Source organism: Schistosoma mansoni, chromosome 4 (assembly GCF_000237925.1).
Source record: "Schistosoma mansoni strain Puerto Rico chromosome 4, complete genome".
In the NCBI taxonomy this organism is placed as follows: domain Eukaryota; kingdom Metazoa; phylum Platyhelminthes; class Trematoda; order Strigeidida; family Schistosomatidae; genus Schistosoma; species Schistosoma mansoni.
The window spans coordinates 24,878,028-24,901,056 of record NC_031498.1 but is presented as its reverse complement, the minus strand read 5'-3'; the positions used below and the strand labels follow the sequence as shown (position 1 = coordinate 24,901,056).

The 23,029-nt window shown below is 36.9% G+C and overlaps 2 protein-coding genes and 1 non-coding gene across 3 annotated transcripts; 1 reads left to right on the top strand and 2 right to left on the bottom strand.

Annotated features, from left to right (window-relative positions):
- Positions 1 to 4,374: 4,374 nt before the first annotated feature.
- On the bottom strand, positions 4,375 to 6,041 carry Smp_151440 (hypothetical protein). Its single transcript, XM_018797293.1, has 2 exons — positions 5,971 to 6,041; positions 4,375 to 4,795 (listed from the first exon to the last, which is right to left on the bottom strand). The coding sequence occupies exons 1-2, from the start codon at positions 5,984 to 5,986 to the stop codon at positions 4,428 to 4,430; spliced, it is 384 nt and encodes a 127-aa protein (XP_018652349.1). The 5' UTR covers positions 5,987 to 6,041; the 3' UTR covers positions 4,375 to 4,427.
- Smp_tRNA_00604_Pseudo_TTG.1.1 lies at positions 5,293 to 5,362 on the top strand. The gene has a single exon. It is a non-coding gene (tRNA).
- Positions 6,042 to 16,172: 10,131 nt separating the features above from the next.
- Smp_202600 (uncharacterized protein) lies at positions 16,173 to 16,427 on the bottom strand (the record flags this gene model as incomplete). Its single annotated transcript, XM_018797292.1, has 1 exon — positions 16,173 to 16,427. One exon carries the CDS (start codon positions 16,425 to 16,427, stop codon positions 16,173 to 16,175), a length of 255 nt encoding a protein of 84 aa, XP_018652348.1.
- Between the last annotated feature and the right edge of the window lie 6,602 nt (positions 16,428 to 23,029).

The following is a 23,029-nucleotide window of genomic DNA, read 5'->3' as shown; positions in this document are numbered from 1 at the left end:
CTTGTCATAATTGAGTTTCAGTTAGTCATTTACTCCGAAGAAGTAGTTTATATCAGGTCACGAAACGTCTACACAATGGGTAACAACGAAAAATATATTTATTATTACCATTTCAAATAATTCAGATTTAAATATTTATTACATATTTGATGTGTGGGCGAGAATGATAATGACTGGTGGTTTTGCTGAGTCAGACATGTCGATAGTGTGATAGGGGTTATATGTGTTACACATTCCCCTATCCTGATTATTATTGATTGACTGTTACTTGTTGTTGGATTATGTCGGATTTTAGAGTGGAAATATACTGACGTTCTAGTCAAGCTAATTTCGTGTTCTTAATCTGAGTTGTGTTGAAATCCTGTAGAATAGACACTGGGTGGGAATCTAGTGTAGATATTCGTCTAAAGTAAATTAACGTCCCACATATGTGTAAAAAGTGAAAGGACTGTTATAACAAGATTAAATCATGTTATCACTAAGAACATGTTTATTTTGATTCTCATTCTCATTGCATTCTTCTTGTGTATTCATATAATGTGTATTTATTCTTCTTTATTCACAGATCAACTTCATTCTCAAAGAATAAGTACATGACATTGAAGTACATTCATGATATTATAATCCTTTCATATATATATATAAACATTTATAGACTAGATTAATAATAGGTTTATATCGATTGAATCGAATCCAACTATTGTTTCTTTCTAATATAAGCATACAATATTGTATACATGCATAATATATATACATATATCAGCTTCTTGAACAAAACAGTAATAACTATGATGTTGAATTTTAATGTGACTATAAGAAAACCTTCAATTTTGTCATCATCATCATTGTCATCATCACCATCATCATTAACCTTAGTATGTTCTGTCTTCTTTACATTTCATTATTTTGCCGTATGTATTTAATTTAAACCATTATTACCATTACTATTGTTATTATATATGATGATTTGTTCTTCTTCTTCTTCTTCTTCTTCTGGTCTCTGAACTACCGGATCATAATTGTTACTAAGTCAAGAAACGTTTTTTTTTAACTTTATTGTTTATTACCTTCAATATTTTTCGGTGTCATCACATTTTATGATCCCATTGTAAACTGATATTTATTTATGTTTATATATATGATTATTGTTAGATATATGAAATGAATATTTTTTTGTTGTTGGAAGAAAAGAGATTTATAAAAACAAATATATCATTTTATATCAAGATGAAATATTTTTCGTTCTATCTGATTTCTCCTTGTCACTTTTACCTTCCTTATACCTGTCTACCCTATTGACTCACTCAAACGAAAGCAATGTTGTACATAGTGTAGTAGTCTACAATATATATATAACCAGATATATATATATATATACCCTGAACTGATCATGTATATTTAATATCCTCTATTTTCATGACCACTTCACTCTATTTCTTATTGTGTAATGAACAATCTCTAAAAGAAAAAACTTGGTAGATCAATCAAAAATGTGTGTTTTAATGAAACCACATTTTGTGTTTTTGCAACAATAAATAATTTAAATTGAATAGTATATGATAAATTTGTTAAGAATTATCTAAAAGTAAGCAACTATTTAAACGAAATATAAACAGTACGAAAATTTTAACTTATGATACTCTTTATAAGCAAAGATAGATAGTGGCTAACAGTGGAGTCCAGGACGCACGTTTCATCCTATTTGGAACTTGTCAGCCGGATGTACCTGCATCTCAGAGTTGATGTTCAGATCCAGCTGACGAGTCCTAAATAGGATGAAACGCGCGTCCTAGATTCCGCTGCCAGCCACTATCCATTTTTGCTTACAATGCCTGTGAATTAAGGCTATATCGAGGCAATACTCACAGTATGCACATATGCCAATAAGAGACTGATCAGTTGCAGTCTTAAACATCAATGGGAAGATTCAAACAAGTAATACTAAGTGAATTTATTCGTTCTAATATTGACGAATATTACTATAAAATATATAAATTTTGTTGGTTATATAAAAACTTTCGTCTAAATTAGAGCGTATAGTTTCACAGCATTTGGGAGCCGAGTTGATGTAAGACATTAAGTAGGAAGAATATATTTGTAAAATCTCAGCGATTGAATTTGAAGTAGATCCAACGTTTCGCCTGACAATCTGGTCCAAGCATCCGATGGATGCTGGTTCAGTGGTCTATTTGTTAAGTGCCCTGGCGCGATACTGGTAGGTCCTGGGTTAAAATCTCGCGAGGCGAGGTCGTGGATGCACACTGCTGAGGAGTTCCACGATAGGGTGAAACGGCCGTCCAGTGCTTCCAGGTTTTCCATGGTGGTTTAGCTTCAATTGACTCATGCTTTCAATTATTGTACTAATTTATTATCATTTATACCAAGTAAAAAGTAGTTCATTTATAAGAACACAAAATAGAGTAGTTTCGAATTCATTAGAACTTTTATTAGACTAGTTTGTTTGTATAAGTTTAAAACGAATGTCAAAAGAAGATCATGTCCAGTAAGGTAAAATAGAATGTCTTGTATTTATAAAAGAGGGCAATTTCCTAGTACACATAAGAAAGTTTATTTTGCTCATCATTCCATGTGATCGCATAGTTAGTTCTAAATTACTTCATAATATGAGAATCTATTGACTTCTTGCTTCATAGTTAGTAGTATATCAAACATGTACTACTATTATTTGACAGTTAAATAATTTAAATCTTTTTTTTAACAGTGAAATACGAAAGTATTTTTAAAGTAACAGAAGTCACTAACGGGTAAAATTTACCCTTATACATAAGGTTCAAAAGATAGTAACCACCTTAAAAGCCAATTATCTTATAAAATTAATCATTTTATATCTATATTTCAAGGAGATTTTAAATAATCTGAAAAGTCTATAAACATATACACAATATAATAAGAAACATCAGTAGTTTCAACTATATAGTCAACTGAAAATGGACCGATTTGCAGTTAGTATCGGCGTCTACTCTTAATTGGTGATTGAATTCTGCTTATGGTGTTTATAATATTATAGTCAGAATAAGTGACTAAGTGTTTATATGAACTCAAACTGAATTATTGAATAGGTGACTTTCAGTCATATTTCCAATCCTGAAAGAAACATAGGTACTATAGATCTTCCAACCTGTTTCAGCCAGTGACCACCACTGCGAAACCTAGGTCTAGGGCATCCTACTGAGTAGTGTCAGCAGTCTAACAGTATATAAGATTCATCTTAAGTCCGAGTAACTCTGTTCATATACTACATTGCAAAGATTATGGGCTTAATTCGATTAGTGCCGATCAGTAGATATGACAGTGGTTACCATTGAGTGATCGTTTGACACATATATTTTTGTCCTACAAAAAACCAATTTTATTCACATAGCTGAGTAGTAATGTCTGTTAATGTAGTTTTACATGACAACTGCTTAAAATTTGGGAGCAGCATCGATCCCTCCTGTTTTTCAAGCATATCTTACTGATGGTTGAGAACCAGTTGGAAGTCTTGATTTGTTGTCTCTTATTGATTGTCTTTACTCCTGAGAGCAAAGACGTTTGTAACCAGTAGAGCTGGTCGATTTCTATCGGTCTCATCACAACTGCATTATTAGTTTACTTGACTCTATATGATGTTGACTAAAGGTTCTGTGTTAGTTGTAGAGGTAAGAAGTTAGCTGAAAGCTCTAGGACTAAAATTCCTAGTAACTGGAATTCTTCTATAAATTTTGATCTGCAGTTTTGCAGGTAAACTTATAATCCATACCCAATTTGAATTCAAGTTACCAACTGTCACAAGTAGTTTGTAATTCACTAAATGACTCTCATAAAATAGAACTTTGTACAATATTTCCATTGTGTTTATTTTTGTGACTTATAAAGATATAAAAGTCTGAAAAATCTTGTTTTCAATGCAACAATAAACATTTAAAACTGAATATTTAATGATGGTTGAATGATACTTTTCTTGCATCTACTGATCAGTATGATTTCACCAATTAACACAGTTTAGTAATATTAACCTAAGGTTAAAAAAATGATGATGCGGGAGCCTATTATGACAAAAAGAGACGGAGTACAATAAGAACTGTAATAGCCTTCTGACAGTTCCCTCTCTAACTATCTAAACTTTAAAAAAAAATATGTAAGTCAGTTTATCCAAAATCTGTATTATGAAATACTTATATTATTTATATACTATAAAAATATACAAAAGTCGTTGTACAAACAGTTTACAATTATACAAATAACATTCAAGTTACATCAGTATTCCAAAGTGACATCATCAACTTCAAACAGTATAAAAGCAACACATAGTTCACCAATCTAATGTATATTGATTATAAAAAGGTCATGAATGTTATGGAATGGAACGAAAGGATACACCGACATAAGTTGTAAGATATCAATAGAACAAACCTTCTTAGAACAATTTATTTCTGTAATAAATCACGTGTAATTTCTAAATTCATACGATTACGTTCAACTAATATATCAGCTAATTCTTTATGATCCGATTGTCTTAATGCATATTCTAATTCAGCTATTTTGATATCATCTTTAACTGTTTCACGTAATTTCTTCCAATACATTAATGTTTTTTGACTAAATGCCGCTTCACGTTGATTAAATGTACGCATTTCTTCGTAATTATTAATACATATTGTTAATGGTATATTTAATAATAGAAAGACTCTCATATCATTTTCAGTTAATGCTTTAGCTATATTTAATATACTTATATCTGAAAGTACAGAAGCTGATGATTGAATATTTCCTTGTTCTTTATCATCAATGTCATCTGTTAAATAGATACATATATATGTAAAGAAGAAGGGAGAGAAAATAAAGGGTAAAGAGAAATAACAATGAAAATGATGAAATATCAAGTGATTACATAATCCAAAATATCCATATAGTCGTGTTTAGGACTTTTCAGGTAATGGAGCTCGGATCCCAGGTCTGATATTCACACTGTGACTGGAACCTAGCACTTTTCGCTTCAAAATTCCAAAGTATCTTTCACTGAACTACTGAGTCTAGGTATATACTAGTTTGTGCAAGGAGCATAATTTTTAATTATAGATAATTACAGGACGAAACGCGGGTCCTGGATTCCACTGCTAGCCACTATCCATCTCTGCTTACCATGCTATATCGAGGCAATACGCACAGTATGCACATATACCAATTAGAGACTGACCAGTTGCAGTTCTAACAAATCGATGGGAAGATTCAAACAAACAATTCTCAATGAATTTAAACTTCATCCCATCTCACAAACAAGTGGCTATCAGGACTCAGTGGCCGAGTGGATAACGCGATGGCGTTTGAAGCGAAGGGTACTGGGTTCGAGTCCCTAGAGTGAACATCAACTCTGAGATGCAGGTACTTTCAGCTGACGAGTCCCAAATAGGACGAAACGCGCGTCTTGGATTCCACTGCTAGCCACTATCCATCTCTGCTTATAGATGTTGATACTGTTTTATTGTCGATGTTGACCACTCTTGACTGAAAGTTTATCAAATCTTGTGACTAAATGGTAATATTCAGAAAACCTGCTTATGTGCACAACAGCAAAATAAAACAAATCAATTCCAGTCCTTGACATCAACAAACGAACCCTATTAAGTAGTAATACTATTAATTGTTAACAGTAATCAATTTCTTGTATTGTTGAAAACACTATACATCTACAGTTTCTTGTGTCAGCTGGTCACCACATTACTGCCTGGATATACTAAGTTTAAAAAATTTGTTTCCTCACACTATTTTGGCAAAATATGAAACAACAACACTCAAGGACTTCCTTGAATGTTTTGAGCGACTGAAACTGAGGCCTTGGAGGTCTATTGCCAAAAAAAGGAGAAGTACCGAAATTAATTGTGCTGATGTAGCTTAATTTTTGTAAAATAAAGCTTTGTTACTACAGTTTATGTATTTATTGGACAGAAGTTTTATACTTAACAAACATACCTTGATTCCCTGACATTTTAATTGACCTGTTATCTCAACAAATATGAATATTGATGATGAGTACAGGTTTTCTCTGGAAAAAGAAACAAATCAAGAAAATAAATGATTTTTGATTCGGTGAAGTATAGTTTGTTAATATTAGTAAAGTTTAAATTTTATTGGGTATGACAGTGAGGTGAAGCAACTGGTACTTTATTTCATTTGATTGTTTACTGCTTTAAAAAATAGGCATGACTATTTATCAGTGACAAGCGAGTTCAGAAGAAATTAGATAATTTAGTCACTTATAAATGAAATAAGATATAGCATTTATGTTCATCGGTTCAATACTTTACATTTTACAACAACTCAAGCATCTGAATTTGGACATAATTAATTTCCTTGGTAAATTTTGCACAGTAGTAATAAGAAACATTAAGGGAGAATTTTATTTTGTTTTGCTTGCTTTCAATCCTCCACATCACTGATTTTATTAGTAAGATGTCCTGCAAATGTGTTTTGTAGAACATTGATAAAGTAATTTAGTTTATTGATAAAAATATTTTGTACAATCACACAGTTCCACTTTATATGGTCCCAAACTACTGCAAAGATTAGTGCATAATCAATCGAAAAGAATTTGTGTAACCTGTTGATAATATTACTTACTTATGCCTGTTACCCTTCGTGGAAAAGCGTAGGCCACCCACCAGCATTCTCCATCCAACTCTGTCCTGGACAATCCTTCCCAGACTATCCGTTTGATGTCTGCTTCCAATTCCTGACTCAGTGTGTTCTTCAGCCTTCCTCATTTCCGCTTCCCTTCAGGATTCGAAGTTAGGGGTCGCCTCATGATGCACATTGGTGATTTCCTCAGTATATGTTCTTTCCACCTCCAACGCGTTTTCCTAATTTCCTCTTCATTTAAAAGCTGGCTTGTTCTCTCCCAAAGTAGGCTGTTGCTGATGGTTTCCAGCCAACGGACATTGAGTATCTTGTGTAGACGACCTTTCATAAATACTTGTACCTTCTTGATGATGGTTGTAGTAGTTCTCCACGTTTCAGCCTCATACAGTAGGACTGTCTTGAAGTTCGTATTGAAGATTCTTACTTTGATGTTGGTTAACAGTTGTTTTAAGTCCTGAATGTTCTTCAATTGTAGGAATGTTGTTCTTGTTTTGCCAATCCTTGCCTTTACATCTGCATCACTTCCTCCACGTTCATCGATGATGCTTCCCTGGTAAGTGAATGTTTCTACATCTTCCAGGGTTTCTCCATCAAGTGTGATTGGGTTGATGATCCCTGTATTGTATTCGAGGATCTTGCTTTTCCCTTTGTGTATATTCAGGATTATTGATGCAGAGGCTTTGGCCACACCTGTTGTCTTGACCTGTATTTGTTCTTGTGTTTGGTATAGAAGAGCCAGATTTTCTGAGAAGATGCATGCGAGCTGTTCACTGTATTTCGTGCTTCTCTTCAGATGTGGAGGTTCTCATAATCCAGCCAAAAACCAGGAGAAAAAAAGGGAATGGTATGCAGCATTGTCTGACACCGGTCCTCACTTCGAATGCGTCAGTCAGCTGTCCTCCATGCACGACATCACACTGTAATCCATCGTATGAATTCCGGATAATGTAGACTATTTTCTCAGGTGCTCCATAGTGTTGGAGATGTTTCCATAATGTTCTCCTATCCACACTGTTAAATGCTTTCTCCTAATCAAGGAAGTTGAAGTATAGTCACGAGTTCCACTCAACTGATTGTTTCACGGTGATCCATAGTGTCACAATTCGGTCTGTGCACGACAGAACGTTACGGGGTCCAACCTGTTGATCTCGAAGTTGGGCGTCGACTTCATCTTTCATCCGGTTCAGCAACGCTCTTTTGAAAACCCTTCCTGGTACTGACAACAAACTTATGTCTCTGTAATTCTCACATTTACTCAGATCTCTTTTCTTTGGTATCTTGATGAGATATCCTTCTTTCCAGTCTGTCGGCACCTGTTTACCCTCCAAAATCTTCTTCAAATAGAACGTGGAGCATGATTGTAGTTACTTCTATATCTGACTTTAGAGCTTCAACTGGTCCTCGTGCTTCCCCACTCTTGATTTTTCTGATGGCCATCCTGATTTCTTCGATCGTTGGTGGAGTGACGTCTATAGGGAGGTCTGTATGTGCTGTCTTGGTGTCTGGTGGGTTTAATGGAGCTAGTCAATCCAATAATTCCTCTAAGTGTTCTAACCACCTGTTCTTTTATTCTTGAATCCCAGTGATTGGCTTTTCTTGTTTGTCCTTGACTGACCTCTCTGGTTTGCTATGTACTGTCGGTTTCTATGTTAAAACCATAAAGCTTATTCCGCCCTCCGGACAAGCCAACTTATTCTTTCTTCTTGATTCACACTTTTGACCTGGTCAGTTATTCGCTAATCAACCTTGACTGTTTTTATGTAAGCGTATGTGTGTGCATTTCTCATCTTACTGATCACATATCTATAGCTTATTTTCGTCTGACTATAAATATTGATTCACGCCTGGTTAAATTGAGTTGGTTCACATGCCATCACCACTCCGTGTCATTTTGCTTCGCTCTCTTCACTTTGTCTTTCTAACTGTCTGTTCATACCAACGATTGTATGAAATATATGTATTCAAAATTCATTCTCGTATTTGATTTATTTAATTCCGTTATTCACCAACGCCATTTAAGTCGATGATTATATGCGAGGATTGGCAACATCTATATTTCAATAACAATCATCTATACAATCCAGCTGGAGTCGGATACCAGGGCACTAAAACTAAATTTTCCTTCCAGCTTTTTCATTTTGACATATAGTTGTTTCATATTTCCTTTTCTTATAGTCTTATCCACCGCCCTTGCTAGCTCTTCTACGTATTTCCGTTTGCCAGTCTTAATACTCTTCTTTACTTTCTTGTTTACTTTAGTGTATTCAGCTTATGCTTTGACTTTCTCTGTTCTTGCTCGAATGTTGGTGATTGCTGTCTTCTTTTTCTGCCTTTCTTGAATCTTGTCAAGGGTTTCCATAGCGATCCATTCCTTACGATGATGCTTCCTGCATCCAAGCACTTCAAGACACTTTAAAGTTAGTGCTTTTTTGATTCCTTTCCGGTCGTCCTCCATCGTATATTTTCTTCTTTGAGTAGATCTTGTAAACGCAGTTACCGAAAGACAAACTTCTTTTACGGGAGCTTTTGTGCTTTTAACTAAATTGGCTATGAATATAAGTTAAAAGGGTTGTAAATTCACAATATGTTGTTCAAATATAACTTTTATCGATTAGAACCGACAAAATGAGTACCAGCGAGTGTAAAGTTAAGATTGTCAGCATGCACTGAGTTAAGTGCTTCCCAGGCAATACACATTGTTCCAATAACGCTGATTCCGGTGTATTTTGTGGAATGAAGTCTTATGGTGTTTTGTTTTGAATAGACCATGTACGTTCGTAATAACTTATCACGACAATGCACAATGACCTATGACAATTTACTTTCTTAAATCTCCTTGTTTTCTCATGCTCTCACCTGAGGAACTAAACATCTCAATCATAAAAGCACCTAAAACTCTTGGAAAATGAAATGAACTCGTTATAGAATAATCTGCAAAACCTAACGAAATTCACCCAAGGCTACAAGATGAGTCCTCAACTTTCACACCAAACCATTTAAATAAGTGTCAACTGGATGGCTACGTCCAAGTTCTCTAGCCGGAAAAGTACTTAGTAGAGGGATGAAGGTCATAGTTTCGAGGGCAGTGATTTTCCTGATGAAAGTAAATTAACTTCCTAGTCCCGATCTCGTTAAATTTTAGTGATACAAAAATACCTGGATCAATATGAATTAAAATAAAATTTTAGGGCCTCACATGAATCTGGAAATGCTAGCGCTCAAAAACCTTCGATTTTCGCTTAAAAGTGTTGTGATGCAAACTGATCACTAAGGAACAAACAAATGCGCGATGAACTGTTTTAAGGTATCCGCCTTCTAAACATACAGTGACTGAATAGCACTTATCAGTAAAGACATGAAAATTACTCTTCAACGCCTGTAAATAATCATAACTTTTTGATCAATACACAGACTCTTAATTTAAGCATGTGTTAAAACATGTCTGAGTTTTCATAAAGTGATTATTCAACCGAAACTGAAGTACTGAATGTGTGCTGCCGGCCTCTATGTGAAAAAAGACATTCATTTGTTGCAAAAGGTCCACCAAATCCCAGTTAACCTAATTATTGGTGTCTCGGAACTATTGTGTGACGAGAGACCATTTAAAATAGCTCCGTTTCTTTTGTCATATAAACGAACAACTGATCACCAAACCACAATCCTAAAACTGCTTAGTAATAATTTTGCATTTAAACTAACTTTTTTGGTCCCTAGAACAGAGAATATACGATGACACATTTTCTTAGTGAGTGATTAGAACTCTATACGCCAACGTACTCGACGGAAGGTTGAATCAGATGAGAGGCTCTTACCATCAGGACGGTTAGCATAAAGTATACTGATGAACGAATTGAAATAGAGAAAGTGAAATCAAGGCCGCTCGACTGTAAACTTTATGCCCATGAAAAGGGTTAAAATCTCGTTATCATCCGAAGCTTTATGATCGAGCAAAATAAGATCAACGCTTTGAAAAAACTCTCGGAATTAGGATTTCGAATTTTTCGAGAATGTTCATTACACAACGAACTTAAATGTCACCCAATAGTTAATTATTATTAGTAAGATAGCCAAGGGATAAAATTGGCACCTTTTGATTTTGGATAAAGATATTTTTCTTTAACATCACTATCGACAAATAATTCTGCGTATATTTGCATATCAAGTACATTTCTACCTGTTTGTAACGACAACAACTGACAAATTTAAAATATCGGATTTGCAGGACAACCTTGAAAAAACGGATTTCATTTCAAGGGTGAAATAAACCAAGTGATTGAGGGCAGGACAGTAAAAGTCTCCGTTTAACGAACTTTCTTGCCTGGTAGCAATGGATCATCGATGCTGCTGAGGAGAGGACTAATTGTGAAACAAACGGAACAAAATAGCAAAAAACCGCGCTCAATTCAAAAAGGATAGTGGTATTGTTTCTCGTTGAGTTAAATTCACTGTTTCGGTCGCAAATTATGCATCGAAACTGCTGTTTACACTTTAATTGAATTTATTTCAGTTAAAGTGATATTTTATTTGTGTGTTTTGATCTTGCTTTTGTGTATTCACTGCATCAAAGCATTCTTCGTCGTCTTTGGTTTGATTTATGTGATTAAGGTTTGATATTTGTCTTACACATCCATTTTGTCTGCCATTTTGGTTAATTTTTAAGATGGTCGGCTCTGCTCACAAGCTTGGACAGCCATATTGCTTATTCCCTGTTGAAGAAGGAATGCAATGTGATGAGTGTAAGAAGTGGTTCCATAAAATGTGCACCCGCTTAAGTTCCACTGCCTATAAAAGGGGCTCGAAGTCTAATTCGCACCGACTGTATGTTTTTTGTTCGGGCAAAACGTTACTCATTCAAGAAACAATTATCCTTCTGGCATTAGCTAACAAAAAGGTTAACAAGGGTTAACAAAGGTTAACATGGATTCTGATTACAAAGAATGTGTCACTGTCGTAAGTGCTGTCACAGCATGTGTCAGACACCCAAGTGTGCAACACGAAATAAAGCTTTCTACATTGAAACAAATAATGAATAATAAACCTTTAACTATTGGCGGCCAAGCTGCTACAGCAGCGACTGATGATCCGGATAGAACCATTATCGTCGCGAGTAGATCTAATTTGGATACAGCGATTGATGGAAAATGGATGGTGTGTAAACGTAGAAGAGAAGGAAAGATAGCCAAAAAGGCGTCCGTTTACTTAAAAAGTCCTTTTTGAACTCTACGTGTCAGTTTACTCTGCTAAAATCAGAAAGTCAGACAATATTCAGCCCTATCGTAGATGGGAAAAGTTTGTCCCCATCAAACATTGCTGTGAGTCATTCGCCCGACTGACACGACAATGTTACAAGGAAAGCTCGAAAAGATAATTCGGGTCAAGGTTCTGCGTCACATAGATTCCTAAAATCTGTCAACTCTCGAGCAACATGGGTTTCGTAACAAACGTTCATGCTTGACTAACTTATTGCGAGAGAGGATTGGACAGCAGCCCTGGATAACGGCCTGTCTGTCGACGTGATATTCATAGATTTTGGCAGAGTTTGACAAGGTTTCACACTTAGGTCATATGCAGAAGCTCCTGACCTTTGGAATAACAGGTGCTATACAGGAATGGATAGGAAACCGCGTCCATACCGTTTCTCTCATCGAGTGGTCAATGACTGGAAAGTAATAATAATAATAATTTATTCTCAAATAACAGATTGTTACATGAGGCATGCCGGTTTACAGGCAAGATCAAATTGTTAAAGAAGTTACAATTTTCACTGTTGAAAATTACTCAGCTGGGTTGATATTTCATAAGATATGAATGTAAATGGATTTCGTAAGAAACATATCAATATCACACTTGGCGCACTTTATGGAGGTAGCGTCGCAACATACAACTGATGGTCGAGAATAGATACATGCGAAGTTGGGGGCTTTTAGAAGTTTCGAACTTATATCCCTCCGGAATATCTGAGGCTTTAATAACGGTGTAGGACGAAGTCACCCGTGCCATATCTGTTTTCAGTGGAGTATCTGCAGGAGGCTGAAAAAGGTGTAAGAAAAAGGAAGGACGAAAAGCAGAGCACACAATATTCATGGAGGAATAGTTAATGTATAACCTTTTAGTCTATTTGTCTGTTACTGAAGTATTTATTAGGTAAGAACATACTAATGTGTTAAAGAAAAATAAGTGTGGGCAAGGTATGAGTGGGTAAGGAACTGTATAAATGAAGGTAGTTCAAAAGAAAGTATGGAATTGTGTAATTATAAAATAAAGTGCTGAAAACAGTATTCCGATACAAATGGCTGTCTCCCTTTTTTCGAAGCTGTTTGAACTCTCTTTTTTGTTTTTAAATTTTATAGGGTATAGAGTGGGCTTCGTTTTTAGCCAATTGTCTAGTTTGCTTGTAATGGGATTACTCGGTAGGAAGTGGAACCAATTTAGCTTTTTTTAACATGAAAGTCTTACCTGAACAGGTAAGGCCTCATCCGTGAACATTTTCAAGGAGAAGTTGAACCTTCGCTGAAAGGAAATCCTGCGGGATTAACACAGGTTCACCAACCTACTATCTTTATTACTGAAGACTGAAAAAGAGAAGTATTAAAAAATTAATTTGAAATTCTTTCCCGAGTCCTTAGGAATGTATCAAGTTTCCTCTTGAAGGGTTACAGCAAAGTTGCTTGAATCACTTCAGATGGTGGAGAACTCCAAGACCTTACTGCTCAAACGAAGCAAAAGATACACCTAGATTCCATTTTAGTGCGTAATATAGATTACACCCCTGTTTATTGTCTACAGACTTATCTCACACAAACAGCTTGGTTCCCGGAAGGCCTGTAGTGGCTTGGCTTCGAGATACTTTTTCAAGGCCTCATATACTGATCACCCTGATAACCGTTATTAAATAAACCCCATTGGTGTGTGAAGGCAACTCTATGTCCTTACTACAATTTATTATTAGATCCAAGCGTACCAAGCGAACTTGAACCGAAAAGCTAATACGCGCGAGCAAGCAAATACAGAGGTGAATTGGGAGTCGAATCAATTAGTAAGATTCAAGCACACATATACTGTAAACCGGTTGATTAATTAGGCCATTTTCAAGCAACTAACATCTAACAGAAATCTAGAACCGATCAATGTTAGACCACCATTAGGAACCTGGAAGCACTAGATGGCCGTTTCGTCCTGGTGTAAAGCTCCCTTGCAGTGAGAATCTTTAAACCGTCAAGTGGGACTCGAATCCATGACCTTCAGCCTCGCGCTCAGACGCTTAACGTCTAAACCTCTGAACCAACGCCCAACATTGTTGATTTCTAACTCCGACCAATCCACAACATTGTGCGACCATCCCTCATTGTTTTTGGCTAGTAACTGGCTCTAGCCTGACGTGATTGAACCAACATTTAAGCTAGGGATAGTGACATGTATGTAGGCTGTCACATGTAATCAAGCATACATATTCATACAGACATGGCAGTCATAGTAATGATACAAAGTCATAAATAAATTATTGCTATTCCAATGACACCGTCTGTTAAATAAGTTGATTAAAGAGTTTGACAAGATTAGCCGTAAACAAACCTAATTATAAGAGAGGAGCTATAAGTCTGCTCCTATATTACCAGTTTGGTGACTAAACTACCATTTCCCATCGCATGAGGAACCTAAATGTGATATACCTCGATTACCAAAAAGCCTTCAATAAGGTCATTCATACATATTTGATCAGCAAGCCCAAGTTGTTAATTGTCCGTCCACCATTGATTGTTTTTTTAAGACATGAGTAAATTTTATCTTTTCTCAAGCTAGATGATGTCTTCGCGAATCTCAGTCGGCTCAACACTAAGACGTCTGTTCGTTTTCGTTAATCCAAATGTCCTTCTTCAGCAAGCACCATCGGAGTTATTACTTTTTGCCGACGATGTTAGAATTTGGAGAGAAATTTGCAGTCTACGTGATAATTTGCAGTTTTAAGTGCATCTGGCTCGACCCCCATCTGTGCGGATAACGGTATAATTAGTTTCAATAACCCAAAGAGTGAGGTAACCTACATTAGACGTTTTACGAACTACACATACGACCCAGGCAATTTCCTTTTGGAGATGTCCCAGGTTGAAGAAGACCTACCAGTCTCACTACCCTGTGATCTCAATTCTTGTGCGATCCGTGAAGAAAATCCCTTTCAGGCGATCCTTACACTGGTAAGGTTGAAGCGCATTTTTAGCCTGGTTGACAATAGAGTTTGCCAGCCAATTTTGTGAAGTTTCATTCGACCTCATATAAAGGGCGAGAATATAGTGCTTTCCCCCCGCACTTGAAAACAGTAAGGATACTCTGGAATGTTTTCAAAGGTGAGCCAAGTAATCATTTCGAGGACTAAAATCCAAACCTTACGAAGAATACCTTAATTTGCTTTGCCTTCATCTACTGGTTTAAGATGCCAGATCCCAAGAAATCACTTTGCAGAGGGCTGAGTTTTGTATATTCGTTTTAGAAGTCTAAATTTCTTGTTTATGCGCTCTTTTCACGTTAGTTTGTATTTACCACTTGGGAGAACCTTAAATGTCATTGGTTAGTTTTCCCTTTTAACACGCCATTCTGTGAAGTCTTCCAAAAATATTTTTGTACGCTGTATACGCGCATGAGTTGTATGCTTGTTCGTTCATTCTTCCGGGTGCTTTTGGAAATATACGTTTACCTCGAGTGAATCTGATCTTCGCCCTCTAGTTAGCAGGGCTGGGGCATAGTAGAATAGTCTAGCTTGCCCCGTTGTTGCGTTGCTGACTTTCGTTCCATTCTTCGGTTTTACGTAGTGTCATAATCTCTCCAGATGTAGCATTATTAGAGTATAGGCTCTCTAAAAGTGACTTTCTAATGACCTATGGCATCCTGTAAACTTCCAGGTATCCGCTTAAATTTTCATGTAACCTCAGATTCAACATAAATATTAGGAGCAGCACCCAGAAACTAAAGGCATAACATAGAAAACTGGACTACGAGCACACCTTCTACTCATCACGAGTAGTCAAATCTTGAAATTTTCTAAGGGACTTTACAGGAGTACATCAAAGGGAGGCTTGATATATTCTAAAACATTCAGGGCAACATTTTATCAGCTTATTAAATATACCTAGATCAACACCTAAAGATATTAGTTATTCACTGCCGCTAGATACGGAAGCGCACTAAGTGGAGCTTCGTTTATGATGTCTGTAGTGGTAAATAAATTCCTTAAATTAATAGTTCTTTAAGTCATCAAAATCGATGCTGGCCTCATTAGTTTCACTGGACACACGTGATTGAAGGCACTAGGTCACGCATCAGTGCCAGATCATAAATGGGTACTCCGTACTACCCATCCTTTACAAGCGTTAGCCAGCCTAGACCAAATGCTTCTTGACATATCGATAGCTTTCCAAATACATCTTTGAACCCCTTCATTAGTCACTTCTGATTTGAATGGGTTGATGTACTTTGATTATGAGGGTTTGACGTGTAATGAAGTTTTCAAACTCTGAGCGCGTGTGTCATTTTTAGGTCTATGGCTAGTTAAACCGTATAAAATTCTTATTTCCTGGTGTGTTCTCCAAGATTCGTGTCGGAACGGAACTTAAGTAGGTATTCGATAGGACTGACCTGATAGACAACCACAAATCACTTGCTGGGAAATGAATTAATCTTCTATGGGGCGGAAAAGCATACTTTAGCGAATTATTATAGGCCAACGTTGGCCTATTATTTCGTGATAATGACCTTAGACTAATTCCGGACGTACTAGTGGTGGTGCCGGACGAAGTCATATGTTCCACATATGTTTTTATCGTCTGTATACCACGAGGGTGCTGAAAAAGGGAAGGGCAAAAAGCGGGGCGGACAGTGTTTATGACTAGTGAAGTTTAGTCATTTGTGATGGAATAATTATGACCACTTAGACTAATTCTCTTTTATCAGATCAATTTGTAAGCAAGAATATTTCACCAGGTTTAACAAAGCGAGCCAAAGTATAGCGTTGCATAAATAGAATTGTACAAATGGAAGTGATTTAAGAAGGCCGAAAGTTTAGAACTATGTGTACTTCCAAAATTTGGTGGGGAAAACAGTGTTCGAATACCAGTTGCCTTCTTTTTCGTCAAACGTTTTATAACTATTCCTCTTATAACTTCTGTAGAGTCATGATTGGAACCCTACCTAGCTCAACTGTCCGGTTTCGGTTGCAATAAGGTTTCTTGTTGCGAGGTGAAACCATTTCAAGGTTGCGAACGTGAGTCAGAGGGGTATTTAGAGTAAGAAAAAACCATCCATACCAATGATTCGTGACATCCTACCAGACCACAAGAAGTCCTAATTTAATAAAATGTTCTGCCCTACAGACATGGGTGAATTGAAGTTAACTCCCCACAAACGCGTTTGCTTGTCAGTAACGTCAACCTCTATCATTTTGTGATGTTAGACTCTCTTACGTTTTTGGTATGTTTAAACATTGCCTCCACCTAAACTCTATGTTGTACACCATATCAGAATACACTGTCTCTACTAGTTCTATGTTACAAGCAAACCAGACAGTTAAAACGTTTGTATTGTGGGTTAAACATCCAGATAGTATATCACAGCTCTGTGAAGTTAACTAATGGTATGAGGTATAAGATACTGGTCAGATAATTTGTGGTTAAGAAATGACAATGACAGATAGCTGGTCAAAGAATATGAAAGTTTAGGATTGCAAAATTTATGAGTACGACTATAAGCATGAAAACACAATATATGAATGCTGATAACAATAAAAAAATAAATATTTTTAAACTAGTAGAACATGGACAAGAAAAAACTATAATTTATGATATATCGAGCTTCTTATGATTGGCCATAGTTGAGCAGCACTCATAAAGTCAGTGAGTTAACTGTTTACGAACTGAACAGATAGCTCCAAAAAATATATTTGTTATGGCATCCAAATGCAATTTAAGCGGTGTTAAGTCGGCTTACAGTAAACTCTATCAGAGCCTCCAAAGGCTCATAAAGAGCCCAAACCAATCAGCGAGTAATTAGAAGCTATGCTACTAAAATAGCGAGATCCTGATTGGCTGTTTAACACACTACTACTATGGAAACTCAAGGTCTCTTAATTACTATAAAACCCCCGTATTTTCTGTACATAAATGAACCCTGTAGTAAAGTGTTTATCTGATACTCGTGCCTTTTCTCTGGTCTTCAAGTCGGTGTATAGTTCTAGCTTGGGGATACGGAACTAGCTTAGGAAAGCGAGTATAGCGTTCACAATCGGCCAGACGTAACAAGCGGTAGTATGTAAAATTTTCATCAAAGTTATTCATAATGTGTGATTGTATATGTGGTCCCGTCAGATAGTCCAATTGTAGGTGACCACATGCACTCTGAATTTGTCATCATACGACAAAAATGTGCCATGCATACGTGTTTCCGAAACCACTGCTCGTTCACAATTCTACGAGAAAATAATCCTTTCTACTCTGGGTGAATCAGTGTTATCATTAATAGTGGGTCTTATGGACAGTTTCCTATTTTCCACCCAATTAGTCTCTAGTTGCATTAAATTTTGTTGGACAAAGGTCAAAGGTGTTTTTAAGGCTCAATGTGCACAACACCGTCAGTAATTGTGGAGATCAAGTAAAGCCCGAGAAACATGGCTATTTAATGGTTACAAAAAAGAAAATACGAAGCATATAACTAAAGGAAGCGAATGGAGCACGATGTTGAAACAGCAGCATGCAAATTGCGACGTCACGGAGGTTATTTGGAAGTCGAATATTTTCGGTTTGTGACATGGTCGCCAGGTGCCAATCGGTTATTTATTCATAAGGTTAGTTGTTGGATGGTTCATTAGTAAATGTGGTTTGGCTTAGGAGCACTCAGAATACTTCAGATTGGGACGCATCCTGTTCGGTGAATGAAATGCTTTTGGAACATTTCACCTCTAAATCTCAGATGCTAGGTGGTTGTCTGAATCCCAACTAGTTTAGGTGCAAGCCTATCTGTGCTACTGCTAATCTGCTACTGGTATCTGTGTTCACTCGGATCATTGTGTGATCGTCACTAGTTTGTTTTGAGCCTCTGTATATGAAATGATTTCTGGTACTCTTTTTCGGCTAGACAGTATCATTTTTTAGCAGCTTCAGGTTATGATTCTTGACGACCCTAAACCACTTAATTTTTTTGAGAACAGTTTGTAGGAGAGAATGGCTAGTTGTATCAGAGGTACTGCGCAGTGTGAATTGCCGTCAAGCATTTGCATTAAACGAAAGAGTAGCTCTATAATTCACCTGGCGTGGACAGTCCTTTAAAACCAGTCCAGTCATGCATTCGAAATTCCGGCGGTTGATTTCAGTGAGTTTTTTCACTTAAACAGGTAAAATTGAAGCCTACGATGGCTAAATAAATGTTTATCAGGAAACACAAGAGTAAGGACGGCTCTTCGGTAGACTCTAGGAAGCCTTAAGTAGCCCAGGAAGAGCCACAGACATTCCATCCAATCACGGCTAGGGGAATGTTCTAGAATGTCGACGTGTAGCTTCCCCATTGGATGGATTAGCATGGCCCCTATGTGCCTATTGGTTGACCTAAATGATGATTTACATTCAGCCAAAAAACTATAAATACACGAGATTTCTGTGCTATATTTTGACACTGATTTGGGGAATAAACTTCCTACTTACCAGTCTTTGTCTTCTCTCTTTTGCGACGTTGCGGGTTCTATCGTTCAAGTATTCGAGTAGTTCGCGGCATATTAAGAATCAAGGCTCTAGATATAACAACAAGATTGAGAGGTTATCGGTTGAGAATCTGTTTTAGCAAACAAGCATAATGTGCGTCACGGCTCTTGAGTGTTTCATCACCACGTTCTGCACTGTACAGCCCTAAATAATCTTTGTTCTTAATGCGATCAAAGAGCCTAACTTTAGTAGGGTCCAAGCCCCCCAGTGTTTGTATGTTTAACAAAGTTGACTGTTGGACGATCACGATCTTCTATGATTAGGACATGAGTATATCCCGGACGAGGGGAACAGATCCATCCTTTCACCACTTGTTTATCAGACTGGACCTAAATAATAGGGTTTCTGTGAGTAACTACAGACACACACCTTGAGGTACTAGGTAATCGATGTTTGGTTGCAAAAGCATGTGTGATTGGTCAGTGGGTTGGACAGACAGGACTCAGCAAATTGACTACTAAATGTGTTATTTCATTTCCTCTTGATGATTTTGTTAAATCTGGAGCTTAGATTCCTGCTATGCCGCGTACTAATAGACTACTTGAACGATCGAACCTGCAACGTCGCAAGAGAGAAGACAGAAGACTAGTAAGTAGGAATGTTATTCCCAACGCAGCGTCAAATATAGTACAAAAATCTCATGTATTTATAATTTTTGACTGAAAGTAAAACATCTTTTCGGACATCCAGTATGCACATAGGGGGTCCTTATTCATCCAATAAAGAAGCTACACGTCCACATTCTAGAATGTTCTTCTAGTGATGATTGGACGGAATGTCTTCGGCTCTTTCTGAGCTTCTTCAGGCTTCCTTGAGTTCACCAACGAGCCATCCGCACAGATTTCTAGCCCAGACTAACTGAGAGCGTTTGTTCGTAGTTGTGTGAAATAAAATAATACATAGCACTACTCTTGTCCTCTATTCTTGCCCGTGAATCGGGTATCTGATATAAGGTGTTTGATCTAACAAAATAATAATAATATATTTCTGCAAGGGCAGGTACACTCCATTTTTACAGCCATGATCTACAAGTTACAACATATACTGGTTCACAGTATGCATCCCAAGCAGGGTTGTTTAGTAAATATAATCTATAAAGGTTGATAGCAGTTCATTCGCTCAGATATACTGTGTATTCTTCAAAACATTTTTCAAAAGGGCGTTGCGTTCACGTTACACATCAGATCCAATTTCGGCGAAAATTGTATTAGGATTTCGGTCGTGCTAAGTATTTAGTTAATGCAGTTTTTAAGTTTATATCTGTTATAAGGTAGACTTGTGGAGCGTCTGGTGCGAACTATGATTTTGGGAAATTGCCTAGGTCGAGTTTGTTCCAGATGTCAGGAGTTCCTCAACTTCTCCCTCAGAGCAAGATTCTTGGGAGAAAAAAAGTAAAATAAGAGAAAAAAGAGAAACCGAGTGGCAGCATGGCATTTGGATATGAACGATAAACAATGCTTAACATTTAGTAGTGGAACAGATGGAGGTATAATAAATTACCAGATCAAATTGATACTAGCTCATGTTGCTAGAGAAGTAAATAAGTCTAAGTAACCATATCTTAATTTTTCTATGGTGAGTTAGTTTTACCGGTCACAAACATTGTCTTACAACTCTTAATAAATTCCTTTTTTGTCACGAAAAGATTCGTGGTTGTTTTTGTCAAGGGTTCATTAGATTTGTTATCTTCAGAACACTGTCAAGAAGCTCAAATTAATGAGCTAAAGTTGAAGTTTTTGACTGACCGATTATGAGTTTGCCACACTGCTTCTTAATCTAAACGGCTCTTGGTCTCACTCGCATGAAATCGGGATTCCCATTTTATCCTAGCAACTCATGACACATAAAGAGGAGCGAGCTTTTACACTTAAAATTCAAGTTTCGCCAGCACTAATCATATTGTAACGTATATTAGCTTATCCCCTCGTTCTTATGACCAGTGTACATTGTATCATACAAGCTTGAATGTAGTTTCTGTAAGATTTTAATCTTGCCTTTAAACTGGATTGCCTCTTGTAATGTACCTTTATTTGAGAATAACATCTTACCATAATCTAACTACGTGCAGATTTTTGATTGTAACGTCCCTAACTCTCTGATGTTTTAATCTCGTGGTAGCCCACTGGTGAGACAGTCCATTTCCATTCCATAGCATTCTACAGTTTTCATCTGCTGGTTAAAAAGGTTATCGGAACAGTATTCCGACGCTCAGTGAAAAAATGATCGTTATGATCCATGTCCTGTATCACAGGGTTTTGAAGACGCTATGACTGAGATCGTTATTATCATGTCACTGGACTGAGGCCTACAAATCTTTGACCGTTATTAGTCAGAGTTTAGTACTAATTGTAGACTGAATTAGTGAAGAGGAAGTAGAATTTCCTTCACTACTTAGACTTTGTTCATCTTCGATGGTCATTGCTGATCACTTTCAACCCAATTGATTCAGGTCCATTCTGTGTTTTTGTAGACGTTCAAAGAAACGCTGCTGTGTTGCGAAAGACTTCTCCTGGAGTTACGAATTCTATAGATCTTAAACTGTCAATGTTTCTTCAGTGTTGAGTTACAGTATGTCACCTTCAGTGACGTTTGGTGTACTTGGGCTAGCGCTACTGTCAACGCTGCAGACCCTTCCCTTCACCTGACTACGTTCCCTTGAAGGTTTATCTATCTGCAGGTTAACTTTGTAGTGGTACTGGTTCTTAACCCCATGATATTTGAAGCTGAGCATATAATCACTGAAAATATTCACATGCAACATGTAACACTCAGAAAAATTCAAAAATAGTGAACTCGAGAACAATCGATCGGTATGGCATGGCTCAGCCTCGCAGGTGTGGCCATTCTGTGCAACTTCGCCTTATTCGCATTAAATATAAATATAGATAACAGTATTCTGATACACAAATGGCTGTCTCCCTTCCTTGTCGAAGCTATTTGAGCCCATTATTTTTGTAGACTTTATAGGGTCTTGAGCAGGGTTCGTTTTTAGCCAATTTTCTAGTTGTGAGTTGCTCAATGTTTTATTTTTCTAACCCTGAAAATTTTACAATCTACTCTTTCATATCCTCTGGTTTGCTATTAGTCCTTACCATCTCTTAAGCACATATAATCTGACTTGTCTCTTATAACTTTTACCATTAGTTATCTTCACAGCGGTACGATATATTAAATGAATATCTAACCCCTAATATACAAATGCTTTTACCATCTGATTTGCTTGTAACATGGAACTTGTAGAGGCAGTGCATTCTAACCATGGTCCTTGATTAAAGCAATGTTTATACTGACCACAAACGTAAGAGAGCCTGACATCGTAAAAGGAGGGAGGGTGGCGTTACTGACCAGCAAAGATGGTTGTGGGGAGATAACTTCAATCCACCCGTGTCTGTAGGGCAGAACATGTTAAATTATGGCTCCTCATGTCAAGTGGGATGTCACGAACCAACGGTATTGATGCGAACTTATTTACGCAAAATACCCCGTTAAATCATGTTTAGAACGCTGAATTGGTTCCACTTCCTACAGAGTAATCCTGTTACAAGCAAACTAGACAATTGGCTAAAAACTAAGCCCACTCTATGCCTTATAAAATCTAAAAACAAAAAAGAGAGTTCAAATAGCTTCGAAAAAAGGGAGACAGCCATTTGTGTATC